Here is a 20697-nt window from a genome sequence, read left to right as displayed (position 1 = left end):
GGAGGGAGATTGTACACCGTTAACATTACTGCCCATATGCTATATGTTGTACTCATATTACCATATGGGTTGAAACCATCACTTGCTAAGCCAAGCCGCACGTTGCGGGAATCACTTGCAAACCACTCATGTCTTTTATCAAACTCTTTCCATACAATAGAATCGGCGGGGTGTCTGAGAGTATTGCCATCATCTTCTCGACCTTCTTTGTGCCACCGCATTTCCTTGGCCATTTCTTTTGTCATAAACAACCGTTGTAACCTCGATTTTATTGGGAAATACCGTAAGACCTTTTGAGGAATATTACTTTTTCTGCCTTTGCCATCAATCCATCTTGAATTGTTGCACTTTGGGCATACCACTTTGTCTGCATGTTCTTTCCAAAAAAGCACACAACCATTCTTGCATGCGTGTATCTTATCGTAACCGAATCCCAAGTGTCGCCTAAACTGTATTGCTTCTCTATACGAGCGTGGCAATGTCTCTCCATCTGGGAGGGCCGTCTTTATCAAGTCAATCATCATATCAAACGCCTTGTTACTCATGTTGCAGAACGCCTTTATATGAAGCATCTTCAGTATAAAAGCAATTCGTGTAAATTTCTTGCAGCCTGGATAAAGTTCTCGTAAACCATCTTCCCAAAATTGGTAGAAGGAGCTTGTTTGTTCGTGATTATCAGTTGTGGGGCCCTGTGAAGTAGAGGATTCTCCGATGTTAGCATCAACAAATGTCCCCATAGATACATCGTCTAACAATTCTTCAACTGCATCAACCTCCTCCATCATTTCACTTGTATGTGTGTGCATGTTTGTAGAAGTGTTTTCCCTAAAATGATCTTCCCCGTGAAATATCCATCTAGTGTATGTCGGAGTAAATCCATTCATATACAAGTGACCCTTCACCTCGCTAATATGAGAATAATATCGATTTGCACAATCACGGCATGGACACTTTGTCATATCACGTGAATCAACTGATTTAACTGCCATTCCCATGAATTCTTCCACACCTTTTTGAAATCGCTCTGAACATCGCGTACTTTCCCGCATCCAACTCCTATCCATATTGATGTCCCTATTAAAGGTTATTCGTTACGTACATGTACGCACACAAGGGAATTAGAAGATCAGATTCTTAAGAATTGAATTAATAGAATTAAATGGGAGGTCTGTTCTCAAATATTAAGAGAGGGAAAGTTTAAAAGGAGCATGAGTAATGAGAGAATTCTAGAAGTGGGTTACTAGTTTAGAACAAATATATACGAAATGATGCTAGCTCAATGCGATGTTACCTAACAAAATATTCTAGAAGTGGGTTACTAGTTTAGAACAAATTTCTATTTGTAATTTATTTACTAGTTTAGCTCAATGACAGTTTTACATTTTTTAGAGAAATGTTAGCGGTCAATAAGTTTTTGATATTTGGCTTATATTCTCTTACACACTCAAGAGATCAACTATTAGACTTATGTAGTCCACCATTGATTTATGTGGAGTCAACATAAGTCCACAAATATAATATTTGATTTGTAAGATTAAATTGACTAAATATGGGAAGAATGGCAATGCTAGGGCAACGAGGATGGGTTAGGTGTGAAAGAAACCCATCCATGTGGAGCTAGGGACAAGATGAAAAATTGATTTGGAAGTATTTGATTATTGTCGGGAAATGATTATGCGGAGATAGTACACATAACACAACGTGATTTGACCAATTGATTTTTTTGACACGTGACAAATGGCCCACTAACGAAAATACATAGAAAGATTGATTTTAAAGTGTCAAAAAATACAAGGACTAATTTTACCATTTTTAAAAACTTAAAAACCAGACACCCAATGTGAGGAACCTACTGATGCTGCGATCGATCGCAGGATCGATCGCAGTACCAGACACCCAATGTGAGGAACCTACTGATGCTGCGATCGATCGCAGGATCGATCGCAGTACCAGACACCCAATGTGAGGAACCTACTGATGCTGCGATCGATCGCAGGATCGATCGCAGTACCAGACACCCAAAGTGAGGAACCTACTGATGCTGCGATCGATCGCAGGATCGATCGCAGTACCAGACACCCAATGTGAGGAACCTACTGATGCTGCGATCGATCGCAGGATCGATCGCAGGATCAGAAGCTGAAACTGAGAAACAGAGTACCCTGCGATCGATCGCAGGCCTGATGCGATCGATCGCAGATAGGCGTTTGCAGAACATCTTCCTGCTTCTGTGGACACAAATAGAGGACCTTATACACCAGACATAGAGGACCTTATACACAAATAGAGGACCTTATTTTTGAATTTTAATCGTATTGATTAGGGAAGAAAACAAGAAGAAGAAGAAGTTGTAATGCATATTAGGGCCATGATTTCTAAATGAAAGGTCATCTAACATATATGCAATAACCTTTATTTATACAAAAGATTAATTTCATAAAATTAATCAAAATCCAGTTCAATTATTTGATGTGTTTGAGAAGAGAAAAATAAATATATAATCAAAGGTCATCTAACAGATGTGTTTGAGAAGAGAAAAATTGCAAAGATTAATTTCATCCAATTCCATTTCCTCCGGTTTAGTTAACATTTTAGAAAAAAAAAAAAAAAACATACTCATACGAAAAAGAAATCATGGGACTTAATCCAACATCAGCTAAGGACATAGAGTATGGTGTGCTCTTAAGAATTGTTGAGTCCTCTTCAAGCAAACAATTGCCTAAAATAGAATGCTTTCGTAGATCCCGCTTTTGAGCCTCTCTCTCCTATGCAATTCCGATAGTATCGTTTCTCCAAGAGCTACCACAAAGCTCTTGGACTCCTCATCTAAACCAGAATCATTGGCCATAATTCTATCCATTAACTTGCACCACCAACACTAAAACCTCTACCAGCAGCATAATCCACAAAGCTGTAAAGAGGTACCACACTCTCACCATACTTCTCAAAGCCATCCAATTCCTGCTTGGCCTTGGCCCTAAGCTCCTCTGCTACCTCCATTGCCTTTCATTTATTGGGTATTAGGGGCCTCTCACAATAGCTATGGACTGCAATCTGGATAGGAGATTGTAGCCACTAGCTACATCCCAAAACTCAATCGAACGCTTGTCATGATTCTTCTTAATTTCCCCAATATATAAAAGGGTGGAAAGTAATATCTTAAACTCAAATCTTTCAAAATAGGAAAAGCAAACCCTTTTTGTAATTTGCTCAGGTAACAGGAGGGGTGACCAAGATCCCTAGTGATAACTTCACATGCACACCATGGTGGCTCCCTGTTTGGCTTGTGATTCAAACCCTAGAGAGAGAGAGAGAGAGATAGAATCTTTCTATTGGAGAAAGATAAGAAAAAGATGATGTTGGGGCATGTCTAGTGTATAAGGATCAAAGCCACATAAAGACTGTTTGTGTAATGAGAAAAGGGGGGAATTGGACTCTCTCATGGTACATAAAGATTAAAGGGTCCTCTAATACCCAAGTAGTAACTTTGCTTTTTTCCTTTTGTGATTCTTTTGACTGCCTTCAAAATTCTCGTAGGGATATACAACTCTTTTAAGTTTCTTATTATTTTCGTCCATGAATATAAGTTTGTTAAGACGAATAATGTAAATCTTAGTATGTTTTATGAACTTATTTTATTCTTTATTTTCTACTTGTGATATGAAACATCAATTTGTCACAACATTCTATAAGTTGAGATAAACGAACCCACCTAATTTCTAAAAGGCAATGGAGGTAGCAGAGGAGCTTATACAAAAAAAAAAAGCTTCATTTAAGTGATTTTTTTTTTAATTTTCTAAATGAAAGGTCATCTAACATATATGCCCAATAAATGAAAGGTCATCTAACATCCAATTTTTAAATGAAAGGTCATCTAACATTGATATAAGTTGGCCGCTTTAAAGTTTTTGCTTCATCTTTGTGAGTTGTAAAAGTTTATTAATATTATTTACTTAAGAAATACTAAAACTACACTCTCATCCCACCAAGTTGATATGACATTTCCATCGATCCTTAATTTTCGTTTCTTTGTTACCAAGGATTTATTGGTTGATGAACACTACCAAGTTAGCCTAAATGAAATGAAAATTGTATTTCTTAAGTAAATTATCAATAATTTTTTACATCAATGAATATCAATAATTTCAAATTTTAAGCACGAAATAACATCCAAGATCTCACAACATTTGTGCAAATTATCACAATCAACCAACCAACCACTATAAGTCCAATAGTCCACTATCTATCTTCCAATTAAATGTATATAGAGGTTCATGAGAAATGAAGCAATATAAGATGGTGTAAAAAGCAACAAGTAGACAATCAAACGTACCATCTAGAACCTCTATTAGAGTTTGAATTTACAAGCAATTTCATGAGAAATGAAGCAATATTGTGAAACTAATTCATTATTTACCCATTCTTGAGCTATTAGAGTTTGCATTTACAAGCAATTTCATGATAAATGAAGCAATATTGTGAAACTAATTCATTTGAGAATGGGTAAAGAAATATTGTGAAACTAATTCATTATTAACCCATTCTTGAGCTATTAGAGTGTGAATTTATAAGAATTGTGATAACTTTCTTTACCCATTCTTGCTCCTTTTCTTTACCCATTTCTTCAAATCACAATTCATGGATATTATTGAGTGATTGAGAGGCATTTAAGGTTTGCAAGGGTTTAGGAGAAACTCATACCTGAGAGAGCTACAAGAGAGTTGATGAACACTGGAGTGAGAGCTGGCAGTGAGAGAGGTGCGCCGGAAACAGCTGCCGGAGAGAGAGAAACTTGCGTGGAGTGAGTGAGAGAGAGAGAGAGCTCGAGAGAGAGGGAGGGAGAGAGTGAGAGTGAGCTCGAGAGAGTGAGAGAGTGAGATTGAGAGACAGCGTGAGAGTGAGAGTGAGAGTGAGAGACAGCTAGCGTGAGAGTGGGGAACTAAAAGTGGCGCGCGGGAGGTCTTCAGACAATAAACAGTGCCCAAAATTTTAGAACCCCCGCCACTTTCAGACAATTCTGAAATTCTTTTGTGAACAATTAGAAGATACCACTTTTAGTTCAGCAAAATTTAGTTCACAAAAAAGCTATTGGTAAACTTTTTTGTGCAACTAAATATTTGGGGTATTTTATTTACAAAAAAAAAAAAGAAAAAAATATAAATAACTACAGTAGCCTGTCAAACTATCAAATTGTATCAAAAAGTCTACTTATTTTGTTATATTTTTATAATACCTCTATTCTTTTAACAAAGTAAAATCAAATGTACGGTTACTTTAATACGATATGAAGAAATTTGTAATTTAGGTAAACTACAATGATTAATTATTTATTATTTCTTCCAAAAAACATTTAATAAAAATAACACACGGATATCCTACGTGAATCAATTCTATTGCAATTTACAAGATGATGCAAAAGCAATCCCGAATAAAAAAAAAAAAAAAAGATTAAAAAATAATATTTAATAAAATAAAGAATATGGAGTTGGTATTAAAAAATTAGTAGCTAAAATATAGAATTGTGCTTTGACTAGGTAGAATACATCTTACTGCTGAAGATGCTCTTGAAAGTTCATTGTAGCAGTAATAGGAAAATCTTCTATTTTACAGTGTCTATTGGAGCAAGAAAAGTTAACAAAATAGCTAAATTTAACTAAAAAGCTAGTTTAAAAATACTACTGGAGATGCTCTAAATTTTAATATTTTTTAAAATGTGTGTGTGTGTGTTTTATTTTTTTGCTTTGGTTGTAATATAATATAAAATTAAGGTTTTAGTATTTTATATATTGAGATATTTTGTTATTGTTTTTAAATTTTTGTTAAAAAAAAAAAAAAAAAATGGCCTGATACGTGGACAGTTGAATATTAGATTAGTGTTGGAGACAGATGCCCTGATTTGTCAATAAAGGGAAATTCAAAAAGAAAAGAAAAAATTGCACTAGAATTATAGAATGAGAGAAGTGAAAAAGAATAAAAAATGAAGTAAATAAATATGACACTAATTTGTATGTTTATTAGGATCGATCGGATCGGATGTTTGATAGATCAAAAATGAAGTAAATAAATTATAACACTAATAGGATATCCGTGCGATCAATCGAACTAATTCATTAGGATCGACCGGATGTTTGATCGATCATTTAATCATATCGCGATCAATCGAACTAATTCATTAGGATCGACCGGATGTTTGATCGATCATTTAATCATATCGCGATCAATCGAACTAATTCATTAGGATCGACCGGATGTTTGATCGATCATTTAATCATGTCAAGTTTTATTGATTGTATCCCGATCAATTTAAGTAATGCACTAATATAATAGAAAATGCTTAGAGTTCAATTAAATGTTCGATCGAACATTTAATTTGTTTGAATTTTGTTCGATTATTTGATGTTATCACGATCGATCTTACGAATGCACTAGGTTGGACCAATTGGATGTCTAATCAAACATTCAATTTCAATTGTTTCAAGTTTGATCTCACATTTGATCATATCATAATCGAAGTTGTTGTACATTATGCAATAAAAATTAAAAAAAATAATAATTGCATAAAATATAATATATATATATATATATATATATATATATATATATATATATATATATATATATATATGTATGTATGTATGGTGATTCTGTGATTGCGATCGATCGCACATTGGGTGCGATCGATCGCAATCACAGAATCAAACACGCGGATCCTTGGCCAAGTGCGATCGATCGCACTAGGTGTGCGATCGATCGCACTCGGACAGCACACCACGTGACCTATTTTAGGTCACTTTCCCCCCACCCCCACAAAAATTTCCTTCTCCCCACTGCGCCGTACACCTCTCCAACGCTTGGTCCACGCACCTCCGGCACAACTGATTCGTCCACCATTGCCAATCACTTGTACCACACAACCACCACACGGTTGTCTTCTCCGGCAACCATACCAGGTACGTTTTCACCACCTCTAGTACTTTACACCCCATTCCCCATTCCCATCAACACCCCAACCACGAGCACCTTCACGAGATTTTTTTTTTTCTCATATTTCTGCAATTGTGGGTGTTCATCCACCCACATTGCTTTGTTGTGGTTGGGTTTGGATGTTTTTGCAGGGGGTTTTGAGCGAAGTTGTGTTGTTTTGCAATTTTGCCTATCTCTAGTGCACGCCAGGTGTTCGACAAAAGTCCCCAATCACGCTCATCATGCCAAGAACTCGAGCTTCGTCCTCCCGAGGGTCTGATACCCGAGCCACTTCTCCCCCACCCACTTTTGAGGAACGGGAGCTGCTATTTGAGACCACTTTCGCCATTCGCGAAGACTTTGAAAATCTTGAGGGGACTCAATGGGCGGTCGCCGAGTTCAAGCGACGGGGGCTAAAGAAGCTTTTCAAGCCGGTCACCCCCACTGCTTACAGAAAATTGGTGATCGAGTTTTATGTCCACCTATATCATGACTGCAGGAACATAGCTGCCCTCTCTTCGAAAGTGCAAGGCAAAGCTATTGACATAACACGGGCCGACATTGCTGCTGCCCTTCAATGCAATGATGAGCAACCTCCAGAAGCCGCACAACTTGCTGACCAACCGGACAGCTTCTACGTGGCGGAAATTATTGACGACATGTGCGAAGGGATGTATGCCGATGCCCACCATAATGCCGCCAGCCGATCAAAGCTACCTCAACGGCTTTGGTTTGTGGACTCCGTATTACACCGTAATGCGTTTCCCTTGGGGCACAAAAGTCAGAGGCGGGATCAATTTCTTCAAGCACTCTACGCCTTCCATAAAGGTGCTTGGTACTCCATTCCCGACATAATTTGGAGGCAAATTTACAAATTTTGGAATGGGGTGCACGTTGGAGGAGCGGGGTCCACACATTCATGGGGGTTGCCTTTCCCATACTTAATCTCCTACATCCTCCGGAAGAAAGGCGTCAAGGGTACCGCAGCTGATGAACCAGTCACTACTACTCCCATATTTGGCATTCGCCAATGGAACAAGAGCCTCTCCCACATGCCCCAGGTAGCTCCAGCACCAGCAGCTGCTGCGGAAGAGTATGAGGCCGAGCCAATGGCCGAAGATGAACCAATAGTTGATTCAGAGGCAGCTGAGGAGGAGGCCCCGAGAATTTTTCGTGAAGCATGAAACCACTCAGTTAGTGAAGAAATAGCGGGCCTTCGGAGAGAGTTGGCTGGCCAAAGAAAGGAGGCTCGGAAAAATTACGAATCAATGGACAAACGCCTAGGCGCCTTAGAAGAATTGATGCAGTCCATTGTCAACCGGTTGCCACCACCATCTGCAGGAGCATCATCTTCTAGACAACAGTAAGCAAGGACTATCGTCTGGCTGAAGACATTAAACTTAGCGCTCATGGGAGGCACCCCATAGTTTACCCTTTTTATTTTGTTTAGTATGTTTTAAGTTAATCTTTTTATTTGTCTTTAGTTTTGTTTCTTTTGACTTGCTTTTGTGTTTTCTTATGGGAATGACCCCGTATTTGCACATCATAGATGGTTTTTGAATTGCAAGGTATCAATATATTTTCACTTAAAACTGAGATGAATTATTTTACGGTTTAGATTTTATTTTGTTATATTTAACAGTGTAAAATCTTTCCATAAGGTATCAATATATTCATCATATAATATATATACACTATTAGATCTGTAAAATTTAATATGAATTATGAAATGAGAATTAACTCTTCAAATTAGTCCATATGTAACAACTAACCAAATGGCAAATATATACAATTTAAAATCTTTCTTTAGGAGGATGGAATCGACGGTGCATATTGTCACTTTATTTCAAAATTTTAAATAATGCAGTGATATATATATACACAATTTTAGTAGATGTTATTGGGCAGCAATAAAATATATATATATATTTGAGCTTTTCTGCATGGGTGCGGTCGATTGCAATAACAGAAAGTTGGAATCAAACTTTCTGTTACTGTGATCGATCGCACCTTGTGTGCGACCGATCGCAATAACAGAAAGTTTGATTCCAACTTTCTGTTACTGCGATCGATCGCACACAATGTGCGATCGATCGCAGTAACAGAAAGTTTGATTCCAACTTTCTGTTGTTGCGATCGGTCGCACCATGGTTACGATCGATCGCAGTAATCGAATATTGGATTTCAACATTCTGTTACTGCAATCGATCGCACATTGTGTGCGATCGATCGCAATAACAGATGGATTATTTTTTTTTATTTTACTACGGACTCTTTAGGGTCGACTTTTGTCGACCCTAATACATAAGCATTAGGGTCGACTTTTAGAGTCGACCCTAATGATGTATCTTCAGCGTCCACTTAGAGTGGACGCTATTAGTCATCTATTTTAATTTTTTTAACTTTTTTTTATTTTACTACGGACTCTTTAGGGTCGACTTTTGTCGACCCTAATACATACGCATTAGGGTCGACTTTTAGAGTCGACCCTAATGATGTATCTTCAGCGTCCACTTAGAGTGGACGCTATTAGTCATCTATTTTAATTTTTTTAATTTTTTTTTATTTTACTACGGACTCTTTAGGGTCGACTTTTGTCGACCCTAATACATAAGCATTAGGGTCGTCTTTTAGAGTTGACCCTAATGATGTATCTTCTGCGTCCACTTAGAGTGGACGCTATTAGTCATCTATTTTAATTTTTTTAACTTTTTTTTATTTTACTACGGACTCTTTAGGGTCGACTTTTGTCGACCCTAATACATACGCATTAGGGTCGACTTTTAGAGTCGACCCTAATGATGTATCTTCAGCGTCCGCTTAGAGTGGACGCTATTAGTCATCTATTTTAATTTTTTTAACTTTTTTTTATTTTACTACGGACTCTTTAGGGTCGACTTTTGTCGACGCTAATAAATACGCATTAGGGTCGACTTTTAGAGTCGACCCTAATGATGTATCTTTAGCGTCCACTTAGAGTGGACGCTATTAGTCATCTATTTTAATTTTTTTAACCTTTTTTTTATTTTACTACGGACTCTTTAGGGTCGACTTTTGTCGACCCTAATACATAAGCATTAGGGTCGACTTTTAGAGTCGACCCTATTGAACTTTTTTGTGATTTTTTTTTTGTTTTTTTTTTTTCCCAGCTTATAGCGTCCACTTAAGTGGACGCTATTTGTTAATTATTAGGGTCGACTATTATGGACCCTAAAAGTTTTTTTTTTGCCGCTTAAATTTTTCCCGCCCCTCGGATAATTCCCGCGCGTGTATTAGGGTCGACTTATTAGCGTCCACTATAAAGTGGACGCTAATAGTGCAATTTTCGACCCATTATTAGCGTCGGCTATTAGGTGGACGCTAATACTGAACTATTAGGGACGACTTTCAAAGTCGCCCCTAATAGTTGAGTATTAGGGGCGACTTTTTAGTCGCCCCTAATAAGTCGCCCCTAATGAACAACTTTCTTGTAGTGTTAAAAGTTGAATAGTTAAATCGTAAGCCAAAGGAACCTTCTTAAGTTCACCCCTGGGCAGATCCGAGGTGGCCTTTGTGGCCCCCAACCCCCAACAAGGGATGGTTCTGCCCTCTAATTTTTTTTATTTTTTTAAAAAATATATTTTATTTAAAAAATAAAACTAATTTGAATTTGTTTTATTTTTTTAAAAGAATAAAATTAATTTGATTTTATATATATATATATATATATATATATATATGTTATATTTTTTTTTTGGGAAATTTTTTAATTTTTTAAAGATTAAGAACGTGTGAATAGCACAAAACGTCCCCTTCTAAAAGGGGATGTGCACTGTACACGTCCCCTTTTAAAAGGAGAAGTGTGAACAGTAACACGTCCAATTCTAAAAGGGGATTTATACTGTTCACACATCCCCTTTTATGGACATTTTTCACTGTTTAAACATTCTTAATTTAAATTCTAGTCACTTTGTTTGTAACATTTGCAAAATGTCCTTATTTGAGCGTCCCTAATTAAATAGAGACATTTTTTAGCCTAAAATATCACCTTAAAAATGTCCCTAACTCTAAGTTTTTTTGTAGTGAGTCGATAGATAAGCATTATTCCTAGAGAAAAAAAATTGTTAAGTAGTAGTAAACAAAAAATAATGATATTACCTCCACGATAACAAAACAATTTAACATTTTCAATGATTTTAAGATGACTATAAATGTTAAATGAGCCAAAACTTTTCAATGGTTTCATTGGTCATAATAGAATCATAATTTGTACTATGGTAAATGGTAATCTCTTTCTCTTTGAGTTTCCAACTTAGCTGAACAATTTTTTTTTTTTTTTTTTTTTTTTTTTTTTTTTTTTTTTAAATGTATCGAAAGAAACAAAAAAATTAGGTCATCAAAATCATTCTGTATTTCTAAGATTCTTTATTCTCGGGATAATTGTCCACCGTTCGATCTGTTGCTTATGTTAAAATTGTTTTCGCAGTGGTTATGTCACACTTCATCACCTCAAGCCAAGTTGCTACAAAGCAATGTTTGAGCCACATAAACGTGATGGGAAGGCTAATGCTAAGGAGCACCACATGTTTTTTTCTAATATATATTACAAATATATATGTCATGCAATATCACTATGTAGGGTGTCCTGATCAGGAAGTTGACAAAACATTTGAATAGTCGCTATTACTTACACCACATAAGTTGCCTTTGAATCCATCATTAACTTAACCACCAATAAACACCTTTCAGTATTATTCTCCCGCCCGCCAAACGCTTTTTTTTTAAATTTTTTTTTTGGTGGATAAAATATAAAAGGGCCCTCTAAACTATTCTAAACAGCAAGTCATTTAGCTGGTTCAAAAAATATGACCCCCATATGACAAGTTGTTTAGCTAATGTGAAAAAATAAAATAACATACAAAAGCACGAAAAAATAAAATGAGAACAAAAAAAAATAAAAATAAAATTGGTTGAAAAAAGGTCCGAGTGGCTTAAATTTGGCCCATGTCACCCATCTTATGGCGGTTTGTTAGTCCAATTATTTGGGTTATTGGTGGTTTTGATGTTGACCCATGCCTATTTTCGGCCAATTCTTCACCCTTTTACCGGCCCAATTCAGTCATATTCTTTGGCACATAGTTGGCCTTTTTCCTATTATGGCCCATTATCAATCTATTATTGTTGGCTCAGTTTTTTGCCCATTTCCAGCTACTCATTGGCAATGGTTGCCACCATATCCGGCCATGGTCACCGTCACGCTCCCATGACCAGATGGAGCTCATGGTCAGTCAGATATTGTAGTGCATCACACTTGATTATTGCTCTAGTCAAGCTCACATCCCCAACCTTTTGTTGCTACCCCCCACATGATTGTTACCATTGTCAACATCTCATCAGAATTTCATGGACATAAGCTAACATTAAAATTAGAAAAATGGTAAGTGCTCTCTTAGTCATTAGTGTTTTCTTAGTGTTGTTCGGTTTTCATGTGAATATTATTTTCTTAAAAATTAAGTGAGAGAAATAGCATTAACTTTGTTTTTTTTCTTTTCTTTTTTAAAAAATAATATCCACCTAAAAAACACCAAAATAGCACCTAACATTCTCCTTAAAAACATGGTCCTTGCCGGTCAAAGTAATAATCATATCATAGCTAGTCAATTTCGTAATGGATTAGAGTAATTAAAATTTTCAAAACTCGAATAATTAAGCATGTGCGGCAATAAAATATCAGAGATCAATTGCCGATGACATAGAAGAGATTGATTCCACGAAATCACCCAAGTTTTTGGCACATGCGCGCACGTGAAGCGGGTCATCACGTGCGTTTCCTATTTCTAAAATATTACAAAAAAAAAAAAAAACAATTATACGCAGAAATAGTGTCCTGATCAGTTGTTGAACCCAAGAAAGAGAATATAAAATAAAAAGACAAACAAATAAAAAATAAAAATAAAAAATCTTGTATTGGCCTCCACGTTGGATTTCGTAATTATTTATTTATTTATTACCCAAAAGAGAACAGAGGAATATTGTAGATCACACTGCCTTTCATTTTGGGATGAATTTGATGTTTTCAAATTTTTTAAAATATGAGGTTTTCAGATTATATTAATTAGATATAATGGCATAACATGAGACTTAAACTTACATTTATCAATTATGGGCTGAAAAATTAAAATTAGATATGGTCTGATGAAGGTCATGCATGTTAATAAAATCGTTCACATGTCTCTGCCATAATAATAATAATAATAATAATAATAATAATAATAATAATAGTCCAAAAGACCACACACACATCTCACACCGACATAACCAACACATGTAAACCCTCCATACAATACTCGTGTAAAGCACCACCCTCCATCAAACTTCACTCCAAAAACTCAATCCAACAAACCAAGTCTTAACACTTTCAACACAAAAAGGCTTAAGCTTTAACGCATGATAACCGAGACAAAGTTAAAGAAAACTTAATTATCCTTCTCCTAGAAGAAAATTCCCCTTATTTAGGCGTATTTTAGTCATGGGCTTATATACTTCAATTTATAATTGACTCAAGGTCCTCAAGAAGCAAAAATAAATTAAGGCAGTCGTCGTTGTCATTCAATTAATTTATTGAAACCCGGCCACCTACTCATTTGTTATTGTTAATTTCTCACAACGACTCGACCAGAACAAGAAAAGTAAAGCCACTTAAACCATAAAAATAATATTATAGATGGAATGGACAAATTGGAGACCAAAATAATGAAAATTTCTGATGACGAAGCTTGTTGCTTAAAAAGCAAGAACATGGGGGCTGCATTTTTGTACCAGGCAATCGTGAGGGGTACTATAGAACCAGAACCTTTTGCAACGAGATGACAAGCATCTTCAGTGTGCTTGAAATGATAGAGAATTTCAGTTAAATTAGTTACCTGCTTTGTTCATAATGGTAAGCCATAGAAGAAAAGTCAACTGTACAATATTGTCCGCAAGTTGGTTGTTGTCTTCTATCTTGTTCTTGTACATACTCTTGTTGTTTTCTTGTCGTGTGGATTATTGCTATGCCATGGCCAGAGATACTCTGAAGCAGGGCGACTGGATTTCTGACAATGGAGAAACCCTTGTCTCCAGTGGAGAAACGTTTCAACTGGGATTCTTTACTCCTATCAGAATTAGCTCTAGCCACAAAAGGTTCGTTGGAATTTGGTACAAACAGGATCAACAAACAGTTGTATGGGTTGCCAACCGAGACAACCCTGTACTCAATGGTTCCACCGGAGTTTCTTTTGGAATTGCAAAAGATAGCAAGCTTAAGATATGGGATATTAATACTGGAAACGTTAATTGGAGTGTAGGTGATGATGAGAGTTTTCGGTCTACAAGACGATCTGTGAAGCTCATGGATTCTGGAAACCTGGTCTTAAGGGATGATCAGTTTGCGACGAGTCAGTGGGAGAGCTTCCAAAATCCAACGGATACATTTCTTTCAGGTATGAAGATGGATCAAGAGCTGATGTTGACTTCATGGATAGGTGACGGTGACCCGGGAAATGGGAACTTCACGTTTAAGCAATATCAAGATGAAGAGGGCCACTACGTTATCTCAAAAAAGACGGGCGATTATTGGAGAAGTTGGATGTCAGGCAACTTCTTGTGCTCAGATGAAATGCCTTATGCCATTGCCTACTTGTTATCAAATTTCAGCATAGCGTGAAGCTTACCAAGAAACCACCTCAGGAAAAAAGATCAGCACAATTGCACCTGGATTTTAATTACACAAGGTTAGTGATGAATTATAGTTACACAAGATTAGTGATGAATTATAGTTACACAAGATTAGTGATGAATTATAATGGGGAATTACAGTATCTATTGGAATACACATGAAACATGTGTTAAATTAGCTGGCATGAGCTTTATTGGAACACACATGAAGCATGTACTGGATTAGGATTAAACATGTGTTTGATTAGCTGAAACTTAGTGGAGAAGTTTATTATTAGTTGAGTGTATTTTTACAGCAAAGTCTTTTGTATAAATACTTTTCTGTACATTTTTTATTCATTAATACAGAAATCCTGGTGATTCAACCAAAGAATACTTTCTATGCTCGCATACTCTGTTCTTCATTTTCTCTGTTTTTCATTCATCCACAACATATTGAATCTCACATTTGATATGGTATCAGAGCATTTTTAGCTCAACTTTCTTCTGTGTTCATTCCTTTCTATTCAGATTTCTTCTTTATTTTTTTTTTTGCAATCATGGCTTCATCTTGTTCCATGGAGTCAAATCTTTTGAATTCTTCAACTTCTTCAACTTCTATTAACTCTACAATGGATTCAAATCCATTGTTTCTTCACCATGGTGACAGTCCTGGTTCGGTGATTGTTTCCTCTCCACTCAATGGAGAAAACTACTACACATGGGCTAGATCCATGACCATGGCCTTGACGGCGAAAAACAAGCTCCAGTTCATCAATGGTCAACTGCCAAAACCACTGCCTTCTGATCCAGATTACTTCGCATGGACACGTTGCAATAATATGGTTCTTTCTTGGCTCATCAATTCTGTGACGAAGGAAATTGCAACCAGTGTCATTTCTGTTGACTCAGCAGAAACTATGTGGAATGATCTTCGTGATCGCTTTTCTCAGCAGAATGGCCCAAGGATCTTTCAAATTCAGAAGGCAATTTCTGCAATTACTCAGGAGAATCAATCGGTAAGCACTTATTACACAGCTCTCAAAGGATTGTGGGATGAATTACTCATGTATCGTCTAATACCAATTTGTTTGTGTGGTAAATGTACTTGTGGTGGTGTGAAAACTCTCTCTGAGTATCATCATGAGGAGTATATTCTTCAGTTCCTCATGGGATTGAATGACTCCTTTTCTCATGTGAGAGGCCAAATACTGTTAATGGATCCACTTCCACCTATTAACAAGGTGTTTTCCTTGGTTGTTCAAGATGAACGCCAGAGGATGATTTCTGGTTCGATTGATTCCATGTTTCATAATACTACTGCCATGATGGTTAATAATGTCAAGGTTGCTTCTTCATCTTCCAATTCTTCTCCTACTTATGCGAGTACTCGATTTGGTAAATCGAATGTCATCCGCAAGGATAGACCTACATGCACTCACTATGGTGTATATGGACATAATGTTGAAAAGTGTTACAGACTACACGGTTTTCCACTTGGTTTCAAATTTACCAAAGGGAGACCTGCTGCCGATCACTCTGTTCATCAAGTTTCTGATTTTGAGTCATCCCGCAGCTTGTCAACCAATCTGCCTGCAAGTTTGCCAATCATCCAAGAGCAAATTCAGCAATTGCTTGCTTTGCTGCAACCAAAGTCTGATATGGCTCCACCAGTCATTCAAGTAAGTGAACATCAGAGTCACCTAGTGTCTCAGATGTCAGGTACCTTCTTTCCAATTCAATCTCCGCACTCTGTTTTCTCATCCATTTCATCTTTTCAAGTTGCCTCCCAATTTGAAAACAATCCATGGATTATAGATACAGGTGCTACTGACCATATGGTCTGTTCCCTTTCTTTTCTTACTACAATTACATCAACTATTTCTAAATTTGTAAAACTACCTAATGGTCAATTTGTTTCAGTTACACATGTTGGCACAGTTCAAATTTCTGCTTCATTCATTTAACCAATGTGCTTTGTGTTCCATCTTTCACTTTCAATCTCATTTCAGCAAGTAAACTAACTAAAAATCTTTCTTGTTGTCTCATTTTTCTTGCTGATTTCTATTTTATTCAGCACCTGTTGACTTGGAGAATGATTGGAGTGGGTAAGGAACATGAAGGCTTGTTCTATTTGGTTAATAAACCAGTAAAGCCTGCATCAAGCACTTCAATTCATGTTGTTAGTCTTTCTATTAAGAATGTTTCTTCAGATGTATGGCATTACCGTTTAGGTCATTTGTCTTCTTCACGCCTTAAGCTTCTAAGTCAATTAGATTCTAGCATATTTGTTGACTCCAATAAGTGTTGTATTATTTGCCCTTTGGCTAAGCAACAAAGATTACCTTTTCCCGTAAGCCATTCTGTTTCCAATAAAGCTTTTGATTTGCTGCATTGTGACATTTGGGGTTCCTTTTCTACTAATTCTTTCAATGGTGTTAAATATTTTCTCACCATAGTAGATGATTATTCTAGATTCACTTAGGTTCATCTAATGGTTGCTAAGTCTCAAACCAGAAATTTGATTAAATCTTTTGTTCATATGATTGAAACTCAATTTGAATCTAAAGTCACATGCATTCGAAGTGACAATGGTCTTGAATTCCAGCTATCTGATTTTTATCAATCCAAAGGCATTATTCATCAATTGAGTTGTGTTGAGACACCTCAACAAAACTCAATAGTTGAAAGAAAACATCAACACTTGCTAAATGTCGCACGAGCTCTAAGATTTCAAGCTAATCTGCCACTCATTTTTTGGGGTGATAGTATTCTTTCTGCTGTTCATATAATCAACAGAATTCCTACTCCTATTTTGTCTAACAAAACACCCTATGAGTGTCTGATTTCAACTCCTCCAAATTATTCTCATCTTCGAATATTTGGTTGTTTGTGTTTTGCTTCAACTCTCACTAGAAATCGATCTAAGTTTGATTCAAGAGCAAAGCCATTTGTTTTCATTGGATATCCATATAACATCAAAGGATATAAATTGTTTGATTTGTCCACTAAAACAATTTTTATTTCTCGTGATGTTATATTCCATGAAAGTGTTTTTCCCTATCATCCAAACTTTAAACTCTCTCATATTATACATCATAACATTGTTCTTCCAACTCATATTCCAGATTATGATGATAATTCTGTTTCTATTCCCAATCATTTTACTGATATTGTTAATAATCATGTTCTTTCTACTTCTAATGATGTTTCTGAACCCAATAATCATGAAACACATTTGGATTTTGTTCGTAGTACACATGTTCCTAGTATTCCCATTAGAAAATCATCTAGGATTAAACATAAGCCTAGTTACTTACAACATTTTCATTGTCAAATGGCAACTACTTCATCCTTATCACCTCAAAGCATTCATCCAATGGATTCAGGTATTCCTTATAATCTCTCATCTGTCATTTTGATATGATAAATTGTCCCCTTCTTATAAACATTATCTTCTTTCGGTTTCAACACATGTTGAGCCACAATATTATCACCAAGCTGTTCAGCATGCATGTTGGCGTGAAGCAATGCAAGCTGAAATCAAAGCTCTTGAAGATAATAATACATGGACTCTTGTGTCTTTACCTCCTAACAAAGTTGCTATTGGGTGTAAATGAGTTTACAAGGTGAAGCACAAAGCAGATGGGTCAGTTGAAAAGAACAAAGCCAGACTTGTAGCCAAAGGATTCACTCAATGTGAAGGCTTGGACTGCTTTGAAACCTTCTCTCCAGTGGCTAAACTCACCACAGTCCGGTGTTTACTTGCATTGGCAGCAATCAATAATTGGGAGCTTCATCAACTAGATGTAAACAATGTATTTTTGCATGGAGATCTAGATGAAGAAGTGTATATGAAACCACCTCTTGGCTTTGGCACCAAGGAAGACAATAGGGTTTGTCGTTTGAACAAGTCTTTATATGGTCTAAAATAGGCCTCTCGACAATGGTTCAGCAAATTTTCCTCAACTCTGCTTGCTCACGGGTTCATTCAATCCAAAGCCGATTATTCATTGTTTACTAAGTCCAAAGGTTCTTCTTTTATGGCCCTTTTAGTTTATGTTGATGACATAGTTCTAGCTAGCAATGATGGTCAGGCTATAGTAGATTTGATTGTGTTTTTGAACACTCAGTTTAAGTTGAAAGACTTGGGTCCTTTGAAGTTTTTTCTTGGATTGGAGATTGCTCGAAATTCTCAAGGGATTTCATTATGTCAAAGAAAATTTGCTATAGATATTCTCAGTGATGCTGGTCATTTAGCTGCAAAGCCTTCCAAATTTCCTATGGAATCTAATACCAAGTTTTCTGCTATGGATGGAGCCTTACTTGATGATCCCACAATGTATCGAAGGTTGATTGGAAGGCTACTCTATCTCACAATCACTAGGCCTGATTTAACATATTCAGTCCACACTTTGAGTCAGTTTATGCAAGCTCCTCGGCAGCCTCACCTTGATGCTGCATATAGAATTCTCAGATACATCAAAGCAGCTCCTGGCCAAGGGATTTTCTTTCCAACATCTTCAGCTCTTCATTTAAAGGCTTTTTGTGACTTTGATTGGGCTGGTTGTCCAGACACCAGAAGATCAGTATTTGGTTTTTGTGTTTTCTTAGGAGATTCATTAATCTCTTGGAAGTCTAAGAAGCAAACCACCATTTCCAGATCATCAGCTGAAGCCGATTATCGTTCTATGGCAGCTGCTTATTGTGAGTTAACTTGGCTGCTTCATTTGCTCAAGGATTTTCAGATTCCTCATCCTCAAGCTGCTCTTTTATTCTGTGACAGTAAAGCAGCTCTTCATATAGCTGCTAATCCTGTTTACCATGAGAGGACTAAACATATTGAAATCGACTGCCATGTTGTGCGAGAAAAGATCCAACTTGGCCTAATTCGAACACTTCATGTTTCTTCTACTAATCAACTAGCTGATTTGTTAACTAAGGCTCTTGGTTCTGATATTTTTCAAACAATTCTATCCAAGATGAACATTATTAATATACATTGTTCATCTTGAGGGGGGTATTGGAATACATATGAAACATGTGTTAAATTAGCTAGCATGAGCTGTATTGGAACACACATGAAGCATGTGCTGGATTAGGATTAAACATGTGTTTGATTAGCTGAAACTTAGTGGAGAAGTTTATTATTAGTTGAGTGTATTTTTACAGCAAAGTCTTTTGTATAAATACTCTTCTGTACATTTTTTATTCATTAATACAGAAATAATTCAATATTTACCAATTTAACCAATGAAAAACCCAAAAAGGGAGCTGTAATTTCATGGATATCATTGAAAACCAAATTTGAAGCAACCCAAATACTGTGGAGAAAACTTTTCGGTTTACAACTTTAAGCTCTCAAACTTTTTAGGAATTTTGGCTAAGTCATTTAGTGAGATTAACTGAAAATCATCCATACATACTTACCCATCAATTTTCCTTGACAATCAGTCAATATAACAGAGAAAAAGAAAGAAAACATGACAGGGGCCTTTTGAAATGAGCAGCACTCTGTTTTTTGAGTGAAGCATGGCCTGGGGGTGCATACGTGAGCTTACATGTTTTTCTTTTATTTTTCAAAATTTAAAAATTAAAACTACTTTCTATTCTATATTTAAATATATTGTGGAAAATACATTCCACATTAGTTTTTATTATTTTTTTATACCATTAAAATATTAATTTTTTTTATAAAATACAAATTTTTTACATATTCTCACATTTTTTTTTACAAAATTTCATCATGATCTTGATGAAAACCAAAAGAAGAGGAGAAATGCTACACTTTAAGAGGAGGGAGGAAAGATACATATTAGAAGCTAAAGTGCTTCAATTCTAAATGTATTTGGCAGGAGTAATTTTAAAAATTATTCTTGTGTTACTCTTGTGTCCTTTTAAAAATGAACTGACTTTCGAAATCACAATTTAATCAAAATCTAATAGTGATCAATCATGAATCTCATGATCATTTTAAGAGTTATATTATTCTTGGAAGCACATAAAAGTAACTTATAGCTTTAATCGTTGGGTAGTACTGTGGCTCTAATCCTGTATACT

The 20697-nt window shown here is 36.1% G+C and overlaps 1 protein-coding gene and 1 pseudogene across 1 annotated transcript; both read left to right on the top strand.

The window, feature by feature from the left end:
* Positions 1-13999: 13999 nt before the first annotated feature.
* LOC148585262 (G-type lectin S-receptor-like serine/threonine-protein kinase At4g03230 pseudogene) lies at positions 14000-14647 on the top strand (annotated as a pseudogene).
* A 550-nt stretch (positions 14648-15197) lies between these two features.
* LOC148585261 (uncharacterized) lies at positions 15198-19652 on the top strand. The gene is made up of 4 exons (XM_088516685.1): positions 15198-16319; positions 16715-16852; positions 18267-18455; positions 18573-19652. Exons 1-4 carry the CDS (start codon positions 15198-15200, stop codon positions 19650-19652), a joined length of 2529 nt encoding a protein of 842 aa, XP_088372811.1.
* Positions 19653-20697: the final 1045 nt, after the last annotated feature.

This window comes from Corylus avellana, chromosome 5, assembly GCF_965113065.1.
Source record: "Corylus avellana chromosome 5, dhCorAvel1.hap1.2, whole genome shotgun sequence".
In the NCBI taxonomy this organism is placed as follows: Eukaryota; Viridiplantae; Streptophyta; class Magnoliopsida; order Fagales; family Betulaceae; genus Corylus; species Corylus avellana.
Note: the sequence above shows the minus strand (reverse complement) of the source record. Positions and strands in the feature narration are given on the sequence as shown.

Coding starts and splice junctions, on each gene's coding strand:
- LOC148585261 (XM_088516685.1), top strand. CDS start 15,198: ATGGCTTCATCTTGTTCCATGGAGTCAAATCTTTTGAATTCTTCAACT. Junction 16,320..16,714: donor TGGCTCCACCAGTCATTCAA/GTAAGTGAACAT, acceptor TATTTTATTCAG/CACCTGTTGACTTGGAGAAT. Junction 18,456..18,572: donor ATCAACTAGATGTAAACAAT/GTATTTTTGCAT, acceptor GGTCTAAAATAG/GCCTCTCGACAATGGTTCAG.